Genomic DNA, 26364 nt, shown 5'->3' with positions numbered 1-26364 from the left:
AAAGTTTGGCCGGTAAGCCGTCCTTCCCAGCGGCTTCCTTTCGATGACTCTCCTACTTTCCTCACCGTTCAACACCACTTCAAAATGTTGCTTCCAACGCCTGGCCACCTGCGATTTATCGGTGTTCAGGCTCCCCTTCCTGTCATTACACATGGCAGGTACTGGCACGGTCCGGTTCCTGACCCCGTGGATCGTTCTATAGAAGCTCCCCGTGTCGTGCCTGCTGAAGCGATTCTCCGCCTCCACGAGGACACGATCGTAGTGCTCACGTTTCTTACGGCAGTGAAGCCTCTTTTCGGCAGCACTTGCTTCCTGGTATTTATTCCGTATCTTATGCGTCACACGATTAGCTGCTACTAACCTGTTGGCGTAGGCCCGGTTCTTCTCTTCCGTCACCTCTAGAAACTCAGTATCGAACCACGCACTACGCGTAGTTCCCGTTGCCATGCCTATCACTTCTCGCACTGTTTCGCTGACCGCATCATCGATGTGCTTCCACTGCTCGTTCAGGTCCACTCCAGCTGGTTCACCGATCCGTCTGACGCTGTAACCTCTGGATGTCCAGACGTATCTTCCTCACCGATCTCTATTTAAATACGTTGGACAACCGGCCGCAAATCTTGCCTACCACGAGATAGTGATCCGAGTCGTTGTTTGGGCCTCGAAAGAACCGCACAGCTATGACGTCTGAAAAGTGCCGGCCGTCGATCAGCATGTGGTCGATCTGGGAGCAGGCCTTTCCATTGGGTTGTCTCCAGGTGTGCTTCCGAATATTCAGACGTGCAAAATGGGTGCTACAGATGGCCATTCTCCTGGCCGCGGAAAGGTTCACTAGCCTCAAGCCGTTGTCGTTGGTGGTAGAGTGAAGGCTTTCCCTACCAATAACGGGACGAAAGAACTCCTCTAGTCCGACTTGTGCGTTCGTATCTCCGATGGCAATCTTTATATCGTGTTGTAGGCACTATCCATACGTTTTCTCAAGGAGCTCATAAAACTCCTCCTTTACGTCATCGGTTTTATCGTTTGTCGGCGCGTACACGGTGATAAGGCTGTAATTGAGGAATCTGCCCCTGATCCTCAATACGCATAGACGGTCAATAATAGGTCTCCACCTAATGACACGCTTCCTTTTGTTTTTGAGTGGCACGAAACCGACGCCCCGTTTCGCTCTGTCACCGCCACTGTTGTAGTAGATGTGGTACTTGAAAGAAATGCCTGCGATCGGATCAACCGCCTGGAAGTCATGTTCTCCGGTTTTAGGCCAACACATCTCTTGTATGGCTGCTACCTCCATTTTTGCCTTTCGTAGCTTTCTGGCCAAGATGCCCGCGCGTGCTGGTTCAAGCAGAGTCCTAACATTCCAAGTGCCAAGTTCCCAATCCTTGTCCTCTTTCGTTTGCCCATGTCTATACCGATTGGTATCATTCTCTGAATTGTTTGTAGTTTGTTTATTTCAGCTTGCCTCCTTACTAGGGCTGCGATGCCTAGTCTCGCTACGGGGCGGCCGGCGAGACACCGCATTTCAGAGTTCAGCTGTCTGCTCCGGATCAGACGCTGTTTGAGCCGCCCCTAACATGGAGAACAGACGCTCAGGCATGCTGCTCTCCAAGGAGAACAGCTCCCCCTTCCCTGTCAGCATATGACCAAGTTCCTACCGGTCCACCGATCTTCCCTTGGTTGCTCGTATCCCAGTCGGTACCACGTGGATGTAGAGATAGGAGTTTCTGGGCATTATGCTATGGACCACATTGGGGTCTATTTTATGCCAAATAATACGGGTGTACTGCTGGTACGAATTTGCACAGCCGGTAACCGATTACACTTTCTATTAAAACAAATTACACTAAAGTCGTTTTTTACGCGGGGGATACGTGCCGCGTAAAAAACCACGTAAAAAATCGCGTAAATTTCGGTATCCGCGTAAAAAAAATACCGCGGAAATTCCGGAAACCACATAAAAAAACCCGCGTAAATTCTGCAATCCAAGTGAAGAGAAACCAAAATCCGCGTGAAAAAAATATCGCGTAAACTCCAGAATCCGCGTAAGTAAACTCGCGTAAATTCTGCAATCCAAGTGGAGAGAAACCGAAATCCGCGTAAACTCCGGAATCCGCGTAAAAAACGCGTAAATTCCAAAATCCGCGTGAATTCCGGAATCCGAGTAAAAAAAAAAACCGTGTAAATTTCGGAATCCGCGTGAATAAACCCGCGTAAATTCTGCAATCCAAGTGAAGAGAAACCGAAATCCGCGTAAAAGTATACCGCGTACATTCCGGAATCCGCGTAAAAAAAACCGCGTAAATTCTGCAATCCAAGTGAAGAGAAACAGAAATCCGCGCAAAAAAATATACCGCGTAAATTCTGCAATCCACGTAAATTCCGGAATCCGCGTGAAAAAAACGCGTAAAAAGCGACCTTAGTGTATATTGCATTTTACCACGCTCAGCGTTAGAAAGTTTATTGCATATCAATTAACAAATGTATTCAGATGCTGCTAAAACTCCAAATAATCGCACTGGCAGTTTATAATTTTGAATATTCTTTTATCAACCCCATGGAATAGTCGACATTCGGGTTTATGAAAATGGGGAAGAGCAGCGAGTTCAAGTTGCTACCTTGAGGAACTCCTGACATGTTAGAAAAACGATTTTAAACAAACTAACCTATTATCACACACACACACTTCGATCAGTCAGGTAAGACTTAAACCAGCATACGGATTCCAATAAGACACCGAGTCGCTCTACTTTACTGTTTTATGAAATCAAACCTTTAAAAAACCTGCTAAACTCTACGCTAGCAACCACCCAAAACAACATAAAGATGTGAAATTTTATGAGGAAAATCTTCCCAAAACAGCGGTTCTCAAACTTTTTTTGTCCTCGTACCCCTTGGCGATATTTTCCAAACCAATTGTGACCCCTGGCTTGGAATCTGCTCGTTGAGTGAGAGAGAGTATTGGCACAGAACAGATATGCAACTTCGAACAAAACTCTGCAGCAAATTGGTGCCCAAGCTTTCGCATTCATTTTTTGCTGTTCCATCCTACATTGATTTTACAGTGCATCGTTCGAACAGTTCGCTCCAATAGTTTGAACATGCACCAACAAACTATTTTTTTTTTGCTTTAATAACCAGGCAAAAAGGTGATCTTGAATAGTTGAATCTATCAAAATCAAGTTCACAGGACCGACCGCACTTAACACAGGACCACATTCAAGAGATCTTTGAAGTGGAAATTCAGTAACAATTCACAATCAACGTCAATAGAACGATTTAAACTAAAAATCTATCAACCATTCAAACATTGTCTAACAAATTTTCTTGGATCGTACACCTCACGACTGTTGAAACTATTTTAACCTGTTAGTTGATTTACTTGAATATTTTCGTTGGGCTTGGAAACTGAATTTCTCGACCAACGACAATATTTTTTTCTCGTACCGTTTTTTTACCTAACATTGCTACAAATGCATATCAGACGCGCTGTACCAGCACTGCCTACGACATTAGGTACAATGTGAAAAAAAAATTGTCGTTAGTCAAGATATTCAGTTTTCAACTAGGGCAACAATGAAATTCATTAAAAATATATCTACATAAAAACCGTTGCACGTATGCGGGTGGCACTGTACGTTTATCATGAAAACGCACCCTCGCTATATCAGCACCGGGGAGAACAAAGAATTCTCTCGACGAAAAAGCGGCGAGAGCTCATACGGTCCTTTTGTTGAATGAATGGAATATAAGCGTGATGAATTTTCGAGTGTAAAATGCATTCTCTCCACCGCTAGATGTCGATACTTAAAATAAAGAGATTCTGTCTCGTTTTTGGTTCTTCAGTTGAACAGATGTGGTATTGGTAAATCATGTTGTGGTAGTCCAGTTCAGGTTTCAAATTGAACTATGGCATGTTTGATTGTTACAGTAATTTTTTGGGAACAAATTTAAACAACAAATGAAGTATTTTAAAGAAAAGCTGCTTTGTCCGCCATTACTTCGGGTACTCCTAGGGGTACGCGTACCCCAGGTTGATAACCGCTTTGTAGGTTTCTGATTATAATGAACTTGAAAAAGATGAGAAATTAGATAAGAGTTAAGCGGAATATCGATTACGATAGTCGAAAAGATTCATACAACCAAGTCGTGAGAAAAATCTTACGCTTCTTACATAAGAACAATAATAAAATTACTCACTAAGTACTGTCCACAAACTTCAAGATGATAACTACTACTTTTGTGTGTAACAAATCCTCCGCTGACCATCTCTGCAATTATCATCTGATTTTTCTGAATATCTAGCTTTCATAAATGATCTTTGTTCACTTCTTTACCATAACAATAACTTTTAAAATATTTAAAACCACTCCTATATAAAGTTTCTTTATTTCACTTCAAGATGTTTTCACTTATTTCTGCACTTTTACTACTTGGTTTTAATTATTCCTATCAAACTAGTTAAATTTCATCGAAAAATTATAACTTGAAACACTTCATAGTATGTAGGGTTTCTATTCTTTTTTTTTGTTTTTTATACTGATTTTTTTTCAAAATTCTGAATAATATTCAATAACATTTGTCATGAGCAACCTGTTCTTAGTTGAAATGCGCACGTCTACATGATGAATCAAACAAACAAAAAAAAGAAGACTTTTGATTGCACCATGTGCATAAAAAATGTAAATTTTGCATCAAACTGAATTGTGTTCATTGGTATGTTCATAAATAATTTGAAGTAATTTTCCATATTTTACTAATAATCATACAGAGAATAACTTTATTTATCCAACATAAAAACCAATCTCAAACTCGATTATGCATTGCTTTATAAAAAGAAACCCTTCTCTCTGTAATCCTGATAACATCACTGAGTCTAAGTGGAGTTACTTCTCCAACAATCTACCGAACAGACAGGTTAGTATGTTTCACCTGCCCTCAGTCCAGTTCGTTTGCCCTCTCGTTTACACGTTCAGAGCTTGAGGATAATTGAACGTTTCCATGCTAGCTCTGTTCGCAATCGCACACATACCCATACACACAAATCTGAATGGAAAATTTTAAATCGCTCGCCAGCTTCTTCAGGTCGAAAAGAGCTGTGAAATCGTCTCGAGGCTATGAGCTCAGTCAGTCAGTCAGTCAGTCAGCTTCTGTGATAATACAACGGAACAATATCTGTTCGACGAAAGTCCACGGCGGAAGGAAGCGAAGCAAAAACAGCCTCCGGGCAGGACATATTAATTTCCGTTTATCTTGGATGGAAAATCCCCTCCCCGAGATAGCCGAGTCGACTGGAGAAAAATGGCTTCGATTTGTCCGATTCCGAACTTTAAGACATATTGTGGAACTTGTTATCTTATCGAGGAGCTTAACACTGTGGTGCGAGGTTGGGAAATTTAATAAATCCCCAGATAAAGCGGTGACTTTTGCACTCAGCGCAAATGTACAGCCGAATAGTCTTGGCAGGGTGAACCGCAAGATGAAACAGACCGATTTTAAAATTGGTGCTGGAATTTACATCAAACTCGAAACTTTTCTCATAGCAAAAGTTTCCGCCCGGGGGAGTAAAACAACCAACTTACTATTTATCCCAGTTGCTCATCTAGTGAAAAAAAAAAGTTCGCAATCTTATCGCTGGGACAGCTGTCCTACTTTCATCAGCAGTGTCTTTTTCCAAATTCCAGACCAAACCTTATCCTTCGCTTTCTTCCCACTTCCTGACACCGACCGACTGACTGCGGTGACAAAGTTGTCAAGGGACCCCCGTCCACTGCTGCTGCTGCTGCCATTACCAGCTCTGTTGGACAGCAAATCAGTGGGGTTGAGAAAACTTTTCTCATTCAAACCAGGCGAGGTCACGATCCGGCCAGCTGTCACCTTAAGATTTCAGGAGAGGAAAAAAATTAAAAGCAATTATCCCTCAACCAAGCTCAGCGCAGACCCTTGCCACCCCATTACGGATTGTATTTTATTTCCCGACTCGATTCTGTGTAACAGAGCTGTATGTTCTGCTGGCAACTCAACAAAACAAGAACACCGCAACTTGAGAGCAGCCTGGTGAAGGGGTTGAGAAAAATTAAATCTAAATTAAAAATCGATTAATGGTGTCGTTTCGGCTCGGAATAGTCAAGCGACCGGAAGGCGACCTAATTATCACGACTTGTCAGAGGATTATGTTTTTATTATTCACCCGGCGAAAGCTGTTTGCTTCGTTGTGGTGAATATTTATTTTTTTGTTTTCCTGCCCCCCTTTCAACCCATTCAACCATTGCACGAGGCGGTGTAACAGGGTCGGAAAATGATGATGGCATCTCATCCCCACGTTTATCTCGGGTCGGTCGGTTGGTGGGTCCGCATCAACTCAAGCACAAATGACTGAATGAAAGCGTGCTTCTTTTCTACGGGGTACAAAATTGATTATCTTCTATCTGGGCTAAGATTTATAGCAGTAATTACAGGGCCGGTGGATTTACTGCCTCGCGAAGCAAGAGTTACGGCTGTAACCTAGCTGGAATGGTCCGAAAGGCTCCCGCGGTCCGCTGCTCGGGGTGACTTTGAAAACATACTTAAAAATCTGATACTAAGAGGGAAACCTCTTTTGTGATTGAATGGATGAAATGGAGACGGAAATGATAATATCTGGTTTTTGCTCCCGTAAACGGATCGGTTGTTTGTGAATTTAATTCAGATGTTTTGTATAAAGGACAAGCTGACGTTTCATTTAAAGCCTGGGGTAAATATATTCAAAATTTGAATCTCGATTTTGTTCTCATAATGTCCCAGTCAAGATTTGTTCAATTTGAAGATTTTTTAACTGTAGAGAACACTGGAAATTCCATAAAAGCAGTTTGAATTGAAAAAGGAATATAGGTTGATTGGATAAGTTTGTTACCACAAATGTTCAACGACCTTTGCCATCTGGTCGTCGGTGATCGAAACTGATCTGCCACTAACAGAACAACAATCGCCCGAAGCAATCGTATGTGGACACAATTTTTGACTCCACTTCGTTAAAAAGGGAATCAGCGACGGTATTGCAAAATCTGGTGGAGAAACTCGTGGCAAATGTCAAGTAACAACATCATCTGGACGAACGTACGAAATCATGAGACATTCTGCTCATTCGTATGCTTACTTCTCGACCAAATCCGACACTCACCTTCATGACAACAGATCATAGATCTCCTATACCGAATCCAGAATAACGCCTCCATAAATGTTGCTTTTGGGCTGATCCTTTACAGTCGCCTTTTACACCTGCTGCTCGGGTATCCTCTTCGATAGGTTCATACCCGAAGGTTCATACCCGTAGAGCACCATACCCGAGTTGATCAGCGTCCTGTAGAGAACAAATTTCGTGCGATTTCATAGGCTACGGCACCTACTGTAGGTAGTTCGTTTTGGCAGTGTTTATGGTAAATCCAATCCTCGCAGCTTCTCTAATGAAAGCCGTAGAGGCCTCCTCTACTGCTCTACGATTAACAACCGATTATATCGATGTCGTTTGCAAATCCTAGAAGCATGTTAGAATGCGTGATGCTGGTGCCGCTTCTCTGCACTGACGCTTGATGTGAACCCAACAACTTTCAAGCTGTTTTGCTGAGAAACCATGTTTAAACATAATCTACCACTACTTGTTGCGTTTCATCGAATCATACGTCACCTTGAAGTCAGCTGTGTTCTCGAAACATGTCGAGTATCTGTCTCAAAGTTATCAACTGGTTCGTTGTAGCTCGTCCCGCTCGAAAACCGTTTCAAAACCATCATCCGATATGAACGTACGAATTGAGAACTCTAACGTACGTCACGAGTCGTGACTCACATACAAGGCCTCCTTTCTTGCCACTCGGGTACTAATTCAGTTTGCAGATAACGAAGAACATTAATTTCCGCTTGCAGTAAAGGCTCTAGAAACGGATGTCTACGTAGATGGTTTCTTTTCTGGTTACGAGATCATCCACGAGACCATTCACGAAGGAACTCGGCACACAACTGGATGCACTACTAATGGAATCGCGAAAATCGCACTCATCAAAATTCTTGAACTGCACTGGAAACCAGCCTCAGATTGTCTTCGATACAAGACCGACCACCCATCCGACGCAGAATACTAGCCTAATACCAACCAGATTAAACTTTCGTTAATCGCTCGTCTCTACGATCCGGTTGGCCTATTAAAAGCTATCGCTACTCACCAAAATTTTCACACAAAACCTGTGGAATCTGAAACCCTGCGACGGATCTTGAAGTTGAGCGAGGAACTACCAAACGAAAATCAGACTCGCTGAGCTACCTACAAGTCGCAGCTATCGAGACTCAACGAACACCGTATCACCCACTGTATTCGCTTACCGAATCCGTGAACATCTTCTCCGATGATTCGCTGTTTGCCTATGAAGCCTGCATCTACATAAGATCGACCAACCCTTCTGAAAGAATCAAGGTGGCCGTAATTACTGCGAAATCAATGTCTGATGTCTTGCTGATAGTCTTTTGTGGCTGGCCCCGATTGCCGTGCACAGGTTATGGATTGCTCGTACTCATTGATGGAGTAGAGCTGTTTTGTTGTAAACCTGTAACATGTAACCTGTTAGGTACAACATAGTTGATGAAACTAATGACCTGCTTGGGATTAGAGATCCATAATTGGTATGGAGTTAAAAAGTAGCTTATTAAGAAGTTATACCTAGAAGAAGCAAGTGCTCCGCGAAAGCAAAGTAAAGGCTCTGAACTCTCTGGTTCAGGTTTGATGTCGTTCAACACTACACCGATTTTCTTAAAAAAAGCGGGACAGTGTCCGGTAAGGAGTCCCGTGATTATCCGTAGTTCATTACGATTTAGACTAAGTAACTTTCTGGCGGTTCCGGGGTTCGGATAGATTAACTTTTTAGCTTGTCTACAACCCTGTACCTGTTGCCATTAAGATGCTATTTCTAGCCATTTTCAAGTTAGTAGTTCGCTTTTGATAGCGGAATAGGACGTCCCTTGAAACGACTCGGGGGCAATAAACCGCTGAGCTGATCTCTGTCTTGCTAGGTAGTCAGCGTGTTCATTACCCTCGACTCCGCAATGTCCGGGCATCCAAAACTGAGTTCTGCCGGAAGAGTTCCCGTAGAGTTTCAATGCATTCCCAAACAAGTTTGGAAGCGAATTTGACGGACTTAAGAGCTAGTAGTGCTGCTTGACTGTCCGAGAATATACCGATTTTCGCATGTCTGTAGTTGCGTTTCAGACATATTTTTGCGCAGATATATATGACATATACCTCTGCTTGAAAAACGGTGGGCCATTTGTTCAGGGAAAATGTTTCCCTGATATCGGGTCCGTATGTGCCAGATCCCGTTAGGGAACCCATTTTCGAGCCATCCGTATAAAAACTAACGATGCCAGGTGGAAGATTAGGCCCTCCATTGTTCCACATAGAGCGGTTTGTTTCCATCACTCTGTACGGAATATCCATGTTGTTTCTTACGTCCATCCAGTCGGAGACTGCAGTTAATAGCGAAGTTAGTTTGAACTTCCTAAGTATGCGAAGGAATTGGTCCCCGTCGAGTATAGTTTTCCTCCTTTGCAACCTTAGAGCGCCAAGCTCTGCTTCCTATTTCACATGAAGATGTAGAGGCAGTAGGCAGAGCATTGCTTCCCTGGCTGCAGTTGGAGTTGTTCGCATAGCACTGGTAACCGAAAGACATGCAAGTCTTTGAACTTTTTTGAGTTTGGCTTGCGCAGTCTTTTCGTTCACCTTGGACCACCACACGAGGGCAGCATAGGTGATTCTTGGTCGGGCAATGGTCTTGTAAGACCAGAGTGCCAAGTCTGGTTTCAGTCCTTAGGTCTTACCGGACAGAGTTCTGCAGGCCCAGATCGCCGAGATAGTTTTCTTAGCGGCATGATCCAGTTGTGCAGACCAGTTCAGTTTCTTATCCAGAATGATTCCGAGGTATTTAACTCCATTGCTGAAGCCCAGTCTGAATGGAGTGAATGGAGTGTTGGAGGAGTGATGGAGATCTTCCTTCGTCTGCTGAATGGAATTAGGACTGTTTTTAAGGGGTTTATGTTTAGACCCTCCTGTAGACACCATGACGTGGTGGTATCCAGAGCCGTTTGCATTCGACTCGACAGAATTGCGTCATCTTTACCTCTGACGATGAGGACGATGTCATCGGCGTATCCAATGACCTCGTATCCAAGCTGTGGAAGCTTGTTGAGAAGTGCGTAGACAACTAGTAACCATAACAAGGGCGAGAGAACTCCTCCTTGCGGACATCCCTTGACCACTGACATCTCCCTAGGGTGCTGTGATCACTCTGCTAGAGAGCATTGCGTGTATCCAGCTCCTTGAAGTGTGGTCGATTTCCTTATTGGAGAGAGTCGTTTTAATTGATGCAAAGGACGTGTTATCGAAGGCCCCTTCTATATCAAGGAAGGCACATAGCGCCGTCTCCTGATAACTCAGGGACTTTTCAATAAACTTCAGTAAGCTGTGAAGAGCAGTTTCTGTTGACTTGCCGCTTTGATAGAGATAGTGGTTCCTATTCAGCGGGGAGTCTTTACGAAACTCATCACGGATATATTTATCCATTATTTTCTCCATCAACTTGAGGAGTGATGAAGTCAGACTTATGGGTCTGAAAGTCTTAGGTAAAGCTTTATTCTTTCTTCCAACTTTGGGACTAAACACTACCTTCACCTTCAGCCAATTATCCGGAATATGGCCCAGGATAAAGCTGGCTCTGAAGAGGTTTATGAGTTCGGACATGATAGCTGCGGCCGATTTTTGTAGAAAGATGGGTAGTATGCCGTCTGGACCTGGAGACTTCATAGGGTCGAGTGAGCTTAGAGCCCAACCTATTGAAGCTTCCGTGAACAGTCGGCGGGTCAGCAGGATGAACTCCCGAGACGCCATATGTCTCGAATTGTCCCGCCGCGACCCATCACCATTCAGTTTTTCGGTCTCTGTCGATCCCGGAAAGTGGGTGTTCATGAGAACCTCCAACGTTTCCTTGGTAGTGATAGTGAAGCATCCATCCTCTTTCCTTACTTGTCCTAAACCGTTAGTATGGTCTTTGGACATCGCCTTTTGGAGCCGCGTAGCTTTCGGCAGAGTTTGGATTCTTTCACAGAAACTAACTCTGGATTTCAGTTTAGCCTTGCGTAGCTCGGCGTTGTACTTAGTTAGGGACGCCCTCTAGTCGTCCCAGTTAGACGTGACTTTTGCCCTTGTGAACAACCGCCTAGTTTCCCGACGAAGGTCACTAAGTTGATCATTCCACCAGGGTACGTCACGGCATACTGACCGCTGTGTTAGTGGACAGTTAGCGTCGAAAGCATCCATGATTCTGTTTTGTAGATCATTTGCTGCCGAATTCAGGTCAACTGAATTCCGAATGTTGCTGTAACTAAAAGTTCGTGAATCGATCACTTTTTGTCAGCTGGATCGAAATGCTTCGAAATCATCATCAAGGATATGCCGTTCAGCTCGTGTAGAAACTATATTAGCATCTCTCAACATGGATTCTTTTCCAAATGTCCTGTGGACACTAACCTGGGTGAATTTTCATCATTTTGTATCGGCGCCATATACAACGATATGAGGGCCGCGTTTGACACCGTTATTCATGACCTTCTTCTTGCTAAGCTACACCGGCTAGGTATTTGCGATAGAATTTACCATTGGCTTCATTCTTACTCGAGCAACAGACAGCTTCATGTGAAAGTCGGATCAACAGTATCTGACAGTTTTATCTTATCCTCTGGCGTGCCTCAAGGAAGCAATTTAGGCCCACTGCTGTGTGTGTTATCTTTCAATTATGTAACGATACTTCTTGTGAACGGTGGAATACTTTTTCCATCGGTCGTTTGATCACCATATGAAACTATGTGGAATCCATAATCGAATCCATCCTGCACAAGCTTTTCCGTTGTGCGTTAAGAAGACTTCAGTGGCGTAATCCTTCCGACCTGCCACTCTACGAACATCGATGTGCCCTTCTTTTTTTTATTCTCACTTATTTTCCGTCGGTCTAGCTCCGCCACTTTCGTTGTGCCAATCACCGACGCCCGAGGAGGCGACTCTACCCAGGACCCTAACTTTCGACCCGTTTATTGACGGACAAGCGCAAAAGGCTTTACTTACTCATGCGATGGAAGGCGTGATCCCAGAGATTTTTCGCCTCAGAAAATCTCCCGGTGTCGGCCTAGATCAGTTGGGTTGGTTGTGAGTGGATCATGCCACCCCACAACCATCGACACCTATGTCGGCGTTGAGACTCGAACCCAGCTCACAAGCGTAGTTATTGGAGATGTTACCAACTACTCTAGGCTCCACGCCGATATGCCCTGCTTTGAATAAAACCGCTTGAGACTCGTCGAGACATAAAACCAGCTGTATTTGATGCTTAAATTTTACGTGTAGTAATCAATAGTTCCAGCTTGCTATACGCAGATGATTTCAAGAAGGTCATCAAGTCTTCGACTTCAATGTATTTTGTGACAGCTCTAGGCAACGCCTACGCTCTATATTTTTATTTTGGATTTTTTCAAGAATTTTTTATTAAGAACACGATGTCAGATGAGATTTAACAAATAAATGTAAATGTAAATCCTCAGACAAGAAATAACTTAAGCTGTCATATATTTTTCACATATAACGATATCACGACTATCGAATTATGACAGTTGAAACTACACGTGAAATATTTACGTGTCACTTCAGAAGCAACAACGAAAAATTCTCCGTCTTGTAACAAATTTGTTACTAAAAAATCAATAAACTTCATCTGCAGTCAAGTAACTGTTTCATATTTTGTTTATGTTACACTAGTTTTTTTTTTTTGCATCTCATCTAGTATAGTTGGTTCATCGTACAAACATGGAGTAGAGAAAAATAAGAAATAAAAGCTGCCGGGTATATTTTTTTCCGTCATGTATGACGGATGCAAATGTTGATGATTCCAAAGACTTTATATGGTTATTAAAATCATACCACGATCTGTAGATTACATTAAACATAAAGATTGCATAAAACATAAAGATTTACTTTCTGCAAGCGGATGTAAGACGTGTTGAAAATATATTTCAATAAAATTATGGTAGCCAAATGGATTTGTGGTACCGCATGTAATGAATTATTTACATCTTTAGGCTATTTTATTGCCTAAATTTCATCGTGTTAGTTGCGTGAAAAACTCAATTGAGCTGGTTTGATATTAAAAATTAGTGCAAATATAGAAACCCTGCATTTACTTTTTTATTGCTTTTGATTTGATTTCGGCAACGCTGCTCGCAATGTTATATTGGTTAAATTTTCAAATAGTAAACAGTTTAGGTGTGGCAAAACGGGTAGTGAACGGCATTAACCAGCTCAAAAGGTCAAATCTAAGCAAAAGAAAAAAACTGTGAGATGAACTAGTGAACAAAACATTGGCGTTTCCAATTAGACATTTGAGCCTGGAGCGCTACGGGAGAAATTCTGCTTATTTGTGAGTACTAGAGACTGATATGAACCTGCACGTTGCACCATTTTTTTTTTCAACACACACACAATGCGGCTCTTAGTTGGTCGGTTATTTTGTTACTTTGACATTGTTACTTTTTGTGTCTAAATCGTGGTCACAAGACATGAAAGTGTGGTAACTTGTTAACTTTGGTAACTTTGGTGTAACATTCAGATTCGGTATGATGCTTTTCTTTTAACTAACATGTAATGCGCTTGTTTGTTGTTATTCATCCTCAAAAATTCATTCAACTTCCTACATTCTATTGATTGGTGGAAGGAGCGATAAAGGTTCGATTTTCTGCGAGAGGAATCGCCGCTTGAACAAACTGAACGAGAGAGCTCGCCTCCGTAAATCTGAAGTAAGGTACATATGATTTAGAATGTGAGAACGTCTGGTTCTGCCAGGAATGATGGTTTAAAGATTTCTGTACATGGGTATGACACGTGGAAATGATTTTCAAGGTTCATAGGTGTCATAGTCTACCCTCACAGCTGGTCTAGAGGTACGATGCTAATCTAACAAGCCAGTCATCGTAGGTCCGAGTTTCAGCTCGGGAGTGACTTTTAGTGTCTGTAGGATCATAGCCCCGCAATAGTCCTGTACATTTAACAGCTGGCAGCGAAGTCTGTGAATAATAAAACAGAAGGTCGAGCTACGAATCGGAATGTAGCACCAAGACTTTGCTATGCTCATGCATATTTCATGTCTTTGAACTTTGACACTTGTCCAGGAATATTAATATACTACACCTTCCCCCTTTTGGAGAATGATGTAATGAAATTAAGTCATTCGATATAATTTTTTTCCAAACTCGTTTACAAGTTCAATTATAATTTGAAATTTTGCAACTTCGGTTACAATAAATGGGCCTACAGGGTGGAGAAAAATTATTCGTGTTCAATGTTTTAGTCATAATTTTATTTTTTTAATATTAAACAACAAGTAATATGTGAAAAAAAAACAACATATTTATACAAAATGTAGATACACTAGCATGGTTTGTAATGTTTACATCAAGGACTCGTAATGCCCACTCTTGGCTTCAACGCACGCCTTCAATCGTTTAGGGAAATTATCGACGATGGACGATAGTTTTTTCACAGATATTGCATCCTAGGCTTTGGTTAGACTAGCTTTCAAATGATCCAATGATTTGTGTGGTTTAGTGCAGGCTCTAAATTCAAGAATAGAGTACATTGGATTTAAATCAAGAGAGTTTGAAGGCCATTCATCTTTAGTCAAATAGCTAGAAAAAAGTCTGCTACAGAGTTAAAGTGTTTGGAGCGATGGAGCCCAATCTTGCCGTATTGTCCATTTAGTTTTACCGGAATGTACACGTGCCCAAGGTTCCACTGTGTCGGTTAAAAGCTAAAACAAATTGATTGATTTTACACCCTTTTTATTGAATATTAAGGGGGTTTCACCGGTAGCCGTGATTCCCGCCTAAACCATCATCGAGCTACATCAATAAGCTTAGAAGAGCCTTTAAGCAAAAGCTGACGGTCATTTTGGTGGTTATGAAAATGCTCCACAGTTTTCTCATCGGTGAATAAAATTGGGCGATTGTGTCCATCGATAAATTTTTTCAACAGAATCTTCGATTATAGGTACCGATTTTCTTTCATCCTGTTATTTAGGTAATGATTTTTTGAAAATTACGATCACGGTTAATCCAGTGACGAATAATTATCCGGTTCCCAGGGATCCTAGCGGTTCTTTTTCTGCCTCTTTCTGAACAGTCCTCTCAATTTCCCAGCTCATTATATCGTTTTATAGCGTCTCTAATGGTTTGTATAGACATTTTTAATATACTAGCGATACTTACTGGACGCTTTCCTTGTTTATACAACTCGATCACCGCATTGCGTAATGAACTTGATTTCAAACTGTTTCAAAGGAGATTTCGTGGTTTTGTTTACACATAGTCAAGGTTACAAATTGCATAGGTAAGCTCATTTCAACATCTGTCAAATTTTAGTTATACACTGAAACAAAAAACACGGATAATTATTCCTCACCCTGTATGCAATATGGGTCCAATTTTCTCGGTTTTAGAAATAGGAGATATGCATTATCACCTATTTTTAAGTTTGAAGGATTTGTACGTCCATTACATATCTCTTGTCATGCATGTTTCCTGTCTTCGACGCTCGTTTTGGAATATTTATGTACTATAAATGTAATAACAAAATCTTCTTCGTTTGTTTTAGGTACATCTAAAACGAAAATCAAAACTTTGAATCATACTCGGGATTTAATTGATTATTCTTGATTTATTTTGTAAATTTTTCTTCCGGACAAGAACTCACCCAAATTAAAGAATTTCAATTAATTAATAAATAAATTTTGCAAAGTTACTCAAATATTTCTCCTTTTATTTGCTTTGTTTTATCTTTTCAAACGAACAATTTAGAACTGTGATATTTAGAGAAAATTTTTCATATTTATAAACATATAAACAATAGTTACCATTTTCATTAAAATGATGATACCGAATATATAGTTTTGAGCAAATTTCATTATGGTAATATAAAAATATTATCATACCTGGATTTGATTTATTCAAAGATCATGATATGCTCATATTTTTCAAAACAAACATCAAATATGCGGTCATTTATGTTGTAAGAAAACTTAAATTTCGATTCAAGAATTCTGTCTGCATCACACTCAATGTTGAATCATTAATATGAAAAAGAAAAATATTTCAATTCAGTTTTCAAAAACAAGCAACATTTTTCCAGGAAGACATGCCTCGAAGAATAATTTGTTCGCCTGCAAACAAACAAGAAAACTCTCAAAATAAACAAACCTAGACCAATTTCGTCGCCGATCGATTCCGAGCAGAATCTTGCTGCTATTCATTTGCAGCCACTAGACACCGGGATGCAACGACATGTAAAATGTAATCCCCTGACAGGCCCTCGGTGCCCAATCGGACTCGGAATCATCATCGTCGACATCAGATGTGGCATAAGATATATTGGCTGTGACCGCACCGGCCGCCGTGACTGTGGCTGGTATCTATTTCGGATTAAATTATTCATTGGAAGATATTGATCTTGTTCTGCCGTCAAGTTGAACGTCCGAGTGGAGTGGAGAAAATTTGCATTTAAGGTGCTTCCAGTTCCAGCGTGTGGCCGGAATAGGTTTGCACATCGTAACCGAGCGCCAGACGATGGCGGGGAGGATGCAATGCAAAGATGGAGACACAGAACCTGTCAGACCGCAAATTGACTTTATTAATTCATGGAATGTGTATTTGATTTATTTTGCAGTCGAACCGTACTCGAAACCTCATGATTTGATCATTGCTCTTGTCAGAGTAAAGCGATTAGATTTGTGATATTGTTACGCTTTAATATGATAACTAAAATCTAGCTCACTGTTTCTGTTTTGGATTGCAAAGAAAAAGATTACCTTTAAATTCTAGCTTTCGGTTTTACTCAAGTGCGCAAGCACGTGCCATTTCACATTTACTTCAACCACTAAATTTTATTACTTTGCCTACTTCTGCACCCTTTGTTTCTACTCTCCACCCGAGTGAGTAAGCATACATATATTCTAATACGACCCAAGTTCAACGAATCCATTAGTCATTTCTTGTTTGATCAACCGAAACGATCCAGCAGAGAAGAAGGGCAGCTGCAACATTGGTTACTGGAGCAAGTAAATCGGTGTTAACATGGGAGCCCCGAGGAAAAATTCATTATTCTATTCCATATTCGACCCACTGTATCAAAGTAGCTTCGGATGGCAGGAGATATGATTTTATTCGTTTTGACTCCATCGGCAAGGACTCGAAACAACCATCCTCCCTTTCAGAGCCGGGGATCAATTTCAGCAGACGCCGGTGAGTGATGAAGACGAGTGTATTTCAAAAGCCTTTATAGGTCCGGCTTTTTGCTTCGAAAGGGTGACCGCCGCCGGCGGCCCAAGCAAAGGATGATAAATGAAACCTTCAGGATTTTATTTCTTTTTTATTGATACCCACATTCGATCCTTTTCCATGTGTACAAACAACAATAGCAGACAGATCAATTGGACGGACCAATGTCAGGATCTGCCTTTTTCATGTTCGGGAATGAGAGCCTCCAGTATGGAGGAAGGAAAAGAAAGTCCATGGAGGTGTGATGTTAGTTTCAATTTTCTCCGAAATCAATGAAACTCGAATAAAGTATAACGGCTTTAACTTGGCTGCAAAAGTTTTTATACTCAAAGCCGATGAAAGGCGATATCCAGTGGGGGAAAATCTTTTCGGGATAGATTGAAATGAGCATTCAACTTTAGTATAGGAAAGGTTCCTAATTTTATGTCTGCGATTGAACTCCGCCATCTGGCGTCGATAACAGTTAAACAACAACAAACATCAAAATGATTACATTTTCGCTTACTTTTATTGCTTTCCCTTTCTTCTCTCCTGCAGGTGTATATAGTAGGACACATACCACCAGGCTCGGATGAGCGCCACATTGGGCACCCGATGCCGTACGGACACACGAGCTTCACCGAAAAGAACAACCTGCGTTACCTGCGGCTGGTGAAAAAGTACTCGTCGATTATTCAGGGTCAATTCTTCGGCCACCTGCACTCGGACTCGTTCCGTGTTGTCTACAGTGACAATGGTATTTATTTCATTAACCCCCACCCCCCTCCCGCAAAACCTACTGTATAATCTGTCGTTCAAAAAACCTTCCAGGCAAACCGGTCTCGTGGATTATGATTGCCCCCTCGATAAGCCCACGGAGGATGGGCGAGTCGAACAATCCCGCGATGAGGTTGTACAAATTCGACACCGACACCGGGCAGGTAAGATTTCTTCCCGCTTGGGCACAGTTGCACTCTGGAGTCTAATGTCATCATTGCTTTCGATTTTCCTCTTTTCGAATAGGTGCTAGACTACACTCAGTACTATCTGGATCTGGCGCAGGCCAACCTGCAGGAGGAAGCGGTGTGGATACCGGAATACAATTTGACCACCTACTATTATGGCCTAGGCGAGGTTTCGTCGGTGGCGCTGCACAACCTTGCCGATCGGTTCACCACTGCGGACGATACGCAGTTTATCAAGTGAGTGCTTTGCCGCCAATTTGTATTTTTAGCAATTGTTTATAGTTTGGATTCATTCAATGGTTGTTAAAATATGTTGTTTTACGAGGCTGAAAGTGGTGTTTCACAATTTTCATTAGAACTGCATTTTGTAAAATAATTGAAAAGGTATAAAGATTGAACAGTGTGACTTGAGTTTTAACTTCCGTAATATCATGGAAGACGCAAAATCGGAAAAGGCCGAGAAATTGGCCTAGGCATAACGGTGGAATAAAATTAACATTATTTAAAATCATTTCCAAATTGAACTCCTACTGACTATTGGAAATGTTTTTCAGCGATAATAAATATTACAGATAATTTACGATTTTGGTCGTGAGCAATATTTTTTTTTACTGGTTTACTTTCTAAATTAGACTTTTGTAGGTGTTAAGATGAATTTTCTGTAAATTTTAGACCTTTTATGAAATCATCCGTTTCGGCGGGTCCGTGAGGCAGTTGATCTTACCGATACTGATACTGATTTCTTACTTCGTTTATGAGATTATAGAACCGACAAAAGCGAAAAAATGCTGCTGTAAACCTCAAAATACTCGCCCCACAAAGGTTTTAATCATTCCTGTGATGTGTGATGCCTCTAGCCATTGTCAAAAGACTTATAGTGATTGCCAACCGGATTCATCGGTATAACGTTATGTTTACTAGGAAACTCATTTAAGTCTCTAAATAAATAAATTTTTTATTCATTTACTTAATTCTTACTACTAAATACTAAATACTAAATACTAAATACTAAATACTAAATACTAAATACTAAATACTAAATACTGAATACTAAATACTTAATACTAAATACTAAATACTAAAAACTAAATACTAAATAATAAATACTAAATACTAAATACTAAATACTAAATACTAAATACTAAATACTAAATACTAAATACTAAATACTAAATACTAAATACTAAATACCAAATACTAAATACTAAATACTAAATACTAAATACTAAATACTAAATACTAAATACTAAATACTAAATACTAAATACTAAATACTTGATACTAAATACTAAATACTAAATAATAAACACTAAATACTAAATACTAAATACTAAATACTAAATACTAAATACTAAATACTAAATACTAAATACTAAATACTAAATACTAAATACTAAATACTAAATACTAAATACTAAATACTAAATACTAAATACTAAATACTAAATACTAAATATTAAATACTAAATACTAAATACTAAATACTTAATACTAAATACTAAATACTAAATACTAAATACTAAATACTAAATACTAAATACTAAATACTAAATACTAAATACTAAATACTAAATACTAAATACTAAATACTAAATACTAAATACTAAATACTAAATACTAAATACTAAATACTAAATACTAAATACTAAATACTAAATACTAAACACTAAATACAAAATACTAAATACTAAATACTAAATACTAAATACTAAATACTTAATACTAAATACTAAATACTAAATACTAAATACTAAATACTAAATACTAAATACTAAATACTAAATACTAAATACTAAATACTAAATACTAAATACTAAATACTAAATACTAAATACTAAATACTAAATACTAAATACTAAATACTAAATACTGAATACTAAATACTAAATACTAAATACTAAATACTAAATAATAAATACTAAATACTAAATACTAAATACTAAATACTAAATACTGAATACTAAATACTAAATACTAAATACTAAATACTAAATACTAAATACTAAATATTAAATACTAAATACTAAATACTAAATACTAAATACTACATACTACATACTAAATACTACATACTAAATACTAAATACTAAATACTAAATACTAAATACATACTAAATAATACAATTCCTCGAAAGTTTTGCCAATTTTCATATTCAGCGAACCAAAAAAATAACACTGTGCTCATCTGAATATCCATTGATTGTAAACAAAACGATAAAATTGTAACTGATTGGTAACGATGCAATTTTTTGTCATCAACACAGTAAAAAATTCAGAATATTGCACGTGTTGAAGTTCAGTCTAAATGACTCTGTAAGTGTATGCAAAAAAATTGCTAGGCTCTACTTCAACACTATCGTCTACTTCCCAACCACGGTGATTTATATGATCCTTGGTGAGCCAGTTTGTGAGCTAGAAGTTTGATTTCAGCAGTTTATGAAAATAAGATTATTCAGAACAATACTCGTGAGTAATAAAACAAATAGATTAATAGCAAATTCATAAGGTCAAATTCAAAATAGGAAAAACTTTACAGTAGAGAAGTAAGAGCATACGGGGTAAAGTGTAATAAAAACATGTTATTTGTAAGCTAATTATGAAACATTTGAATCGAACCTAAATCTAAATAATTTATCTGCAGTTGAGCTGCACTGACCAGTCTGCTACGGAACCCTCGTTTCGTTCTCCGTGTATCAAAAAACATATCACGTACATTATGTTCTCATTTCAATTTCAGTTGCTTCTGACGTGACACACAATTTTGGGAACTGTCGTTCAAATTTGCATGATATTCCATGGATTTTTCTATCATAAGCGATAGAGGCCATTTTTTATATACGATTCGACATAAATTTTGGCAGACTGGAATGCCTAAAACGATCAGTTCCAGCCTTTAGTGGATCCTTAATGGTCAAACTCGAATCGGTGAGCACGTCTACTAGCAGCAATCTCGTTTGCTTGCATAAGGCTTGATACCAAAATACGCAGCTTATTTGGGCGACTTTTGGTGATCTCGGTCGCAACTAGAAACCGTTCATTCATACCTATCGAAATTTGCATGATTTTTAATGTTTTAACTTTGGGCCGAAAAAACACAACCCAAAATCCCGTTGTCTCCTTCGTATACAATTTAACACGATGCGTCAATTCTTTTGAGGCTATATTTTTGACCATCTGAACCTTAAATTCGGAAGATCTGAACCCCCGAGAAAGCTCGTTTATAAAATCCAAACAATAATGGGGCAGTGTGAGCTACTTCGCTAATCGATACTGATCGGTCATTTTCGTAGGTCCTTTTGTAACAACAGTCGTGAATCAACATGAACAACTGATATCATAAAATGACCTTATTATCGAAAAGGAACAACTGTGCTAAGTTCCAGCGAAATAGGAAATGACATGTTGAAAAATATATTTTGTTTTATTCATTTGTTACGGAGCGGTAGCAGCGGTTTCTTTGAGCATTGCTGCGAAAGTTCGCTTTTAATGCTCTTCCATAGACTGCTTGATATTCTATAGGCGTTCGTTATTCACGGGGCACAGTGCGTTGACCAATAGACAAAAAATGCGATGATACTTTTCTTCAATTTAAACTATTTTTTATGTAAGAGCTGCCTTCCACCATAATCAGTGCATTTGTAGAAGTTTTTGTTGTCTCTGACATGTGTCCCAGTCAACATTTTCATTTGGAATATCCGTACCGTAATCTGTGGTGACTTTGATCAGACTTTGAGCACTCTACCTCTTTTTTGAATTTGTGATCAAAAACGCTCATAGAGTTTGATATTTGTCATAATCTTCAATGATAGTGTTCTACATTGCTACTATTCATGCATTTTCTGTTATCCAATGAGTGTTTCTCATGCTTAAATAAGGATTGAAAATTGAAGAGATTTTCAAAGATTTTTTTTGCATACAATCGGTTCAAGCAGATTCCAAACAACAAGCTACGATACGTAAAATTTGTTAATTTTTTTCCCAGATTAGTCTTTAAGATAAGAAAACAATAAAACAACGATTTTTATTATTATTTTTGCAATTTTTTCCTCAATGGCAATGTTGAGCCCCAATAATCTCTACGGTGTGTTGCATGTTTTCTTCTCAACTACAACCCAAAACGTTACGTAACATGAAACTTTCAACTTTTGTATATGCTATATTCCTCGAGGACTAGTTTTAGGTGTTTTAGGACCTCCTTTCCTCTCCATGGACAATCGTTGATACAAGTTCTAAAAATTTTGTATAATCTTGGACATTCGCCTACAGGGTGACAAAAAAGTCTGGTCACAAAGGGAAAATCTCAATATTTCAAAGAATAAGAAGAAAATCTGAATCTGGCTTTCATCTGGCTTTCAGTAACTCATTAAGACACTTCACAGACGATATCTCGGAATTACACCACCTTTCTCTGATCGAACCAACTTCAGACGTCTCGGAAAGTCGTCGCAAGCGGCACGCACGTGCTCTATCGGCGTCTCGTCCCAGATTTTCGTGATAACTCGCTTGAATTGCTCCAAATTTGTTATTTTATAGTCGTTCAGCTTCGACATCATGTATCCCCACACGAAATAATCCAGTGGATTCAGATCCGGAGACGACGAAGGCCATTCATTCTTCGAAATGAAATCGGTCAAGTTTTCCTCACACCACGCCTGAACAACCTTTGCGGTGTGGGATGGGGCGCCATCATGCTGGAAGCAGTAGTAATCGTCTTCAAACAATAGTTCAGCTTGAGGCAGAACATTTTTATTCAAAACCGTGTCCAGGTAGTACGCTGCGTTTATTTTGACCCCTTTATCGATAAATATAAGAGGCAGTTTACCTCTCTTGCAAATGGCTCCCCAAACCATCACTGACGTCTTATTTTGGAACCGGGAAACGTTCAGCTTGTCCGCAGGAGCTTGCTGGAGGCTCACACTCCAAACTCGATCATATTGGCGATTGACTGTTTGCTCCAAAACGAACAGCTTCTCGTCCAAAAAAAATAATCTCGTCATCTGCGCGCCAACTCCCGCGACCGTTGGTACCTCTTGTCCTTTGTAGCTTTGGTAACCCCATGAACCACCTGTTCTGACGTAGAACTACGTTTTTCTTTAGCCTACCACATAAGGATGTGAATAGGAAAACTATTAACGAACAGGGGACGAAAAATGTCCCTTTTTAAATGCTTATAAATCGGTTTGTTTTCAACTGATTTTCTTGATTCTTGCAGCAATTGATTGGAAAATTGTACACGCATCCTCCCAAATGTAGAAAAGTGTTGATTGATTATGCAAACTATTGTAATATTGAAAATTGTCAAGTCTTGTTGAAACGAAAATAACGTCCTCTGATTGGTCGTTTGTTGCCTTTCCCTAGAAAGGTCGACAGAATAGTATAACTAGTTAACCGTGAATTGCGGTAGTAGCAGCAGCGGGTTACGCCAGTAAACAAATCACATTACGTATCTAAGCAGTAGCGAGGTAGCATCAAACGTCTCGATATGCCAGTTAAGGGCTTCGGTATTCTTCCCGCGATAAAGTTTTGCTTTATCTTGGCAACAACAGATTCGGTGCTGAATTCAAGAAACACAATCTGATGCGGCCGTCTTATTTACTGATTGCGAAAACATCTTTTACAGATTTTAACAGCAAAAGGTCTTTCTCAAGGCAAATAAACAAGAAATTGAAGGTTAATTTTTGAAATTGAATTTTTGAATTTGAAAATTGAAGGTTAATTTTTTGGCAATAACCCAAGCATTCTGTGCTGGGTTCTAGCAATCAAATTCTGTCGCGATCAAAAAATTTACTTCATTTATTTACCTTATGCCCCCCACTATTGGGGCAGCACAAAAGCTGCAATCAACATAACCGATTTTGAACAACAAACTGTCCTGTTCTGTTAGAACGCCTGAACAAAGGTGATTAATTCGACTTTACAAGAATAAATTGAAGTCGATTCAATCAATCAACATGAACAGAATTTCGTCGTCTCCTAGCTTCTCAGTTGCAACATGATGCAACACGCAACAGCAAGCAAACGAAATCGCTTGATGTTACAAACCGCAACACGATACGGGATAAAATCGTTGCGTGTGTGAGAGCACCATCGGTGTTTATTCGCTGTATACAAAAATCAAATGCGAATTGTAGAATAATTCGTCTAAAGAACATTAGAGAAACCTAACAGAAAGGCCTATTTCGTAGCAACCTTCGACTATGAAAGAGTGTTTCTGGTAGAATCAGCTACATTCATTAGTCGGAAGGTAAGCTGGCTGGACTGTCCACAACGTTGACAGCAGTAGCAGCAGATATTAGCACTCAGCAGTAACAGCGTATTGCAGCGGGTGGCATCTGTGGCTGCCTTTAAATCAAACAAATCACTTGTCCTGTGGTTGAGTTTAAGATTTTGAGCAGCAAAATGCCATTCTTAAGGCAAATAAACAAGTATTTGAAGGTTAACCATTTTTTGACAACTCAAGCGAGCAATCTGTGCTGGATAGTAGCAATTTACTGAATGGTAAACAGCTTTTACCGCTCATGTTTTCAGGGTCTTTATTTCCCCACTATTGAGGCAGCACAAAGCAAGCGTTTGGAGACTTTATGACTCATTAATGAAACACTTACAACAATGCATTTGTTAATAGTGTGCGTAGTTCTACGTCAGTTATGCGGTCGTGTCTTGGATACAACCTCCTACTTTTTTGTACGGTGTAAGTTTTAAATCCTTGCACAGAAGCAGGCGGATTGATTCTCAGTTCATTTTAAAATTCCTGGCCAGCTTCCGTGCAGATTGGGCGGGATTCCGGCGAATCCGGTCTTGTATAATCTTTTTCAGCCTTGGAGTTCTCACAGACCTTGGTCGTCCAGATCGTGCCTTGTCCTCGGTGCCTCCGGTCTCTAGGTACCGATTTATGGTCCGGTACACGAATTTTCGGTTGATTCCGAGCGGTTTCAGGTGTTTGAATATGTGTCCGGGTTTGTACCCTTTCACATATTCAGCGATAACAGCTGCTCCTAACTCTGCCATTCATAGCACTGTGCGGCGTATGCGAACAGTTCTTGCTTAGTCTGCCCACATTAAAGACACTTTTCAGTACTTTTATCACAGGTATCATCCGCATTTGCCAAAACGTGCTTTATTGCCACAGTGTTAACCAACTACATTTTGCACTTGAGGCAGTACATTACCGGCTTCTACAAGAAGAGCAAAAAGCAACAGCTAGACCCACCTTGTCCACAAGCACATAGCTCGGAAGAGTAGATCCGATGAAAACCGCCGAGATTATTATTCAGGCTGTGTATTTCGGTATTCAGTCATTTGATTGTTTTCACTTTGAGTCGAAAAAACACATCCCAAAGACCCGTTATACCTTACGTATACAGTTAACACGAAGCGTCGTTTTTTTTTTCTTTTTTTTTTTGAAGCTCCATTCTGGACCATCTGAACCGTTTATTCGGATGGATTTGACAGAGAAATGGCTATGCAAAAATACCACGTGAATGAAATCCTATCAATAGAACAATAATCTCTCCTACTTTTCACAAAAAGTAAAATAAGGTGACCGAAACTTTCGGATGAAAAAAAAAAATAATCGTAGCCAAGAGGGTTAACGGTTCGGAGCCTTTAATTTTGATTTTTTTTTTATTAATAGCAGAGTTTTGCATATCTGTTTATTAGAAATATAAAATTAAGCCTTCGCCTAGGACTCAATAGTTTCGCAAAAAGATCACATGGAAAATTACAGCTTAATCATACTTCGACATGTGAAGCCTCAAAGCGGCCAAAGATCCACTTGTTTGACCGATAAAAAAAATGCACAGACATTGTTCATGATGAAATTCAATTGGTTCTCCTGAAATTGCCGAAATCGATTCTTGTGAGCCAAATGTTTTAGAAATGCATGAAATTTAGAAGATCAGCCGGAATACCGTTCTTCCTAACGGCCTTGCCGTTTTTCAGCTCACTAATCGCCCTTTTCACCTCCTCCTGTGTTGGCGGCTTCCGCTCTTCTATTATAAACAATATACTCTAATACAATATACTACTCAAGCAA

General features: G+C 39.7%; 1 protein-coding gene across 1 annotated transcript in view; it reads left to right on the top strand.

The window, feature by feature from the left end:
* Positions 1 to 26364, top strand: part of LOC129721924 (acid sphingomyelinase-like phosphodiesterase 3a) — a 208316-nt gene that overhangs the window by 150982 nt on the left and 30970 nt on the right. The window contains exons 7-9 of the mRNA XM_055675038.1: positions 17923 to 18121; positions 18196 to 18305; positions 18388 to 18566. Of these exons, the coding sequence (XP_055531013.1) occupies positions 17923 to 18121; positions 18196 to 18305; positions 18388 to 18566 (488 nt within the window). The remainder of the gene's footprint in view (positions 1 to 17922; positions 18122 to 18195; positions 18306 to 18387; positions 18567 to 26364) is intronic.

This window comes from Wyeomyia smithii, chromosome 2 (assembly GCF_029784165.1).
Source record: "Wyeomyia smithii strain HCP4-BCI-WySm-NY-G18 chromosome 2, ASM2978416v1, whole genome shotgun sequence".
Taxonomy (NCBI): Eukaryota; Metazoa; Arthropoda; class Insecta; order Diptera; family Culicidae; genus Wyeomyia; species Wyeomyia smithii.
The sequence above is the reverse complement of the archived record's forward strand: the minus strand, read 5'-3'. Positions and strand labels throughout refer to the sequence as shown.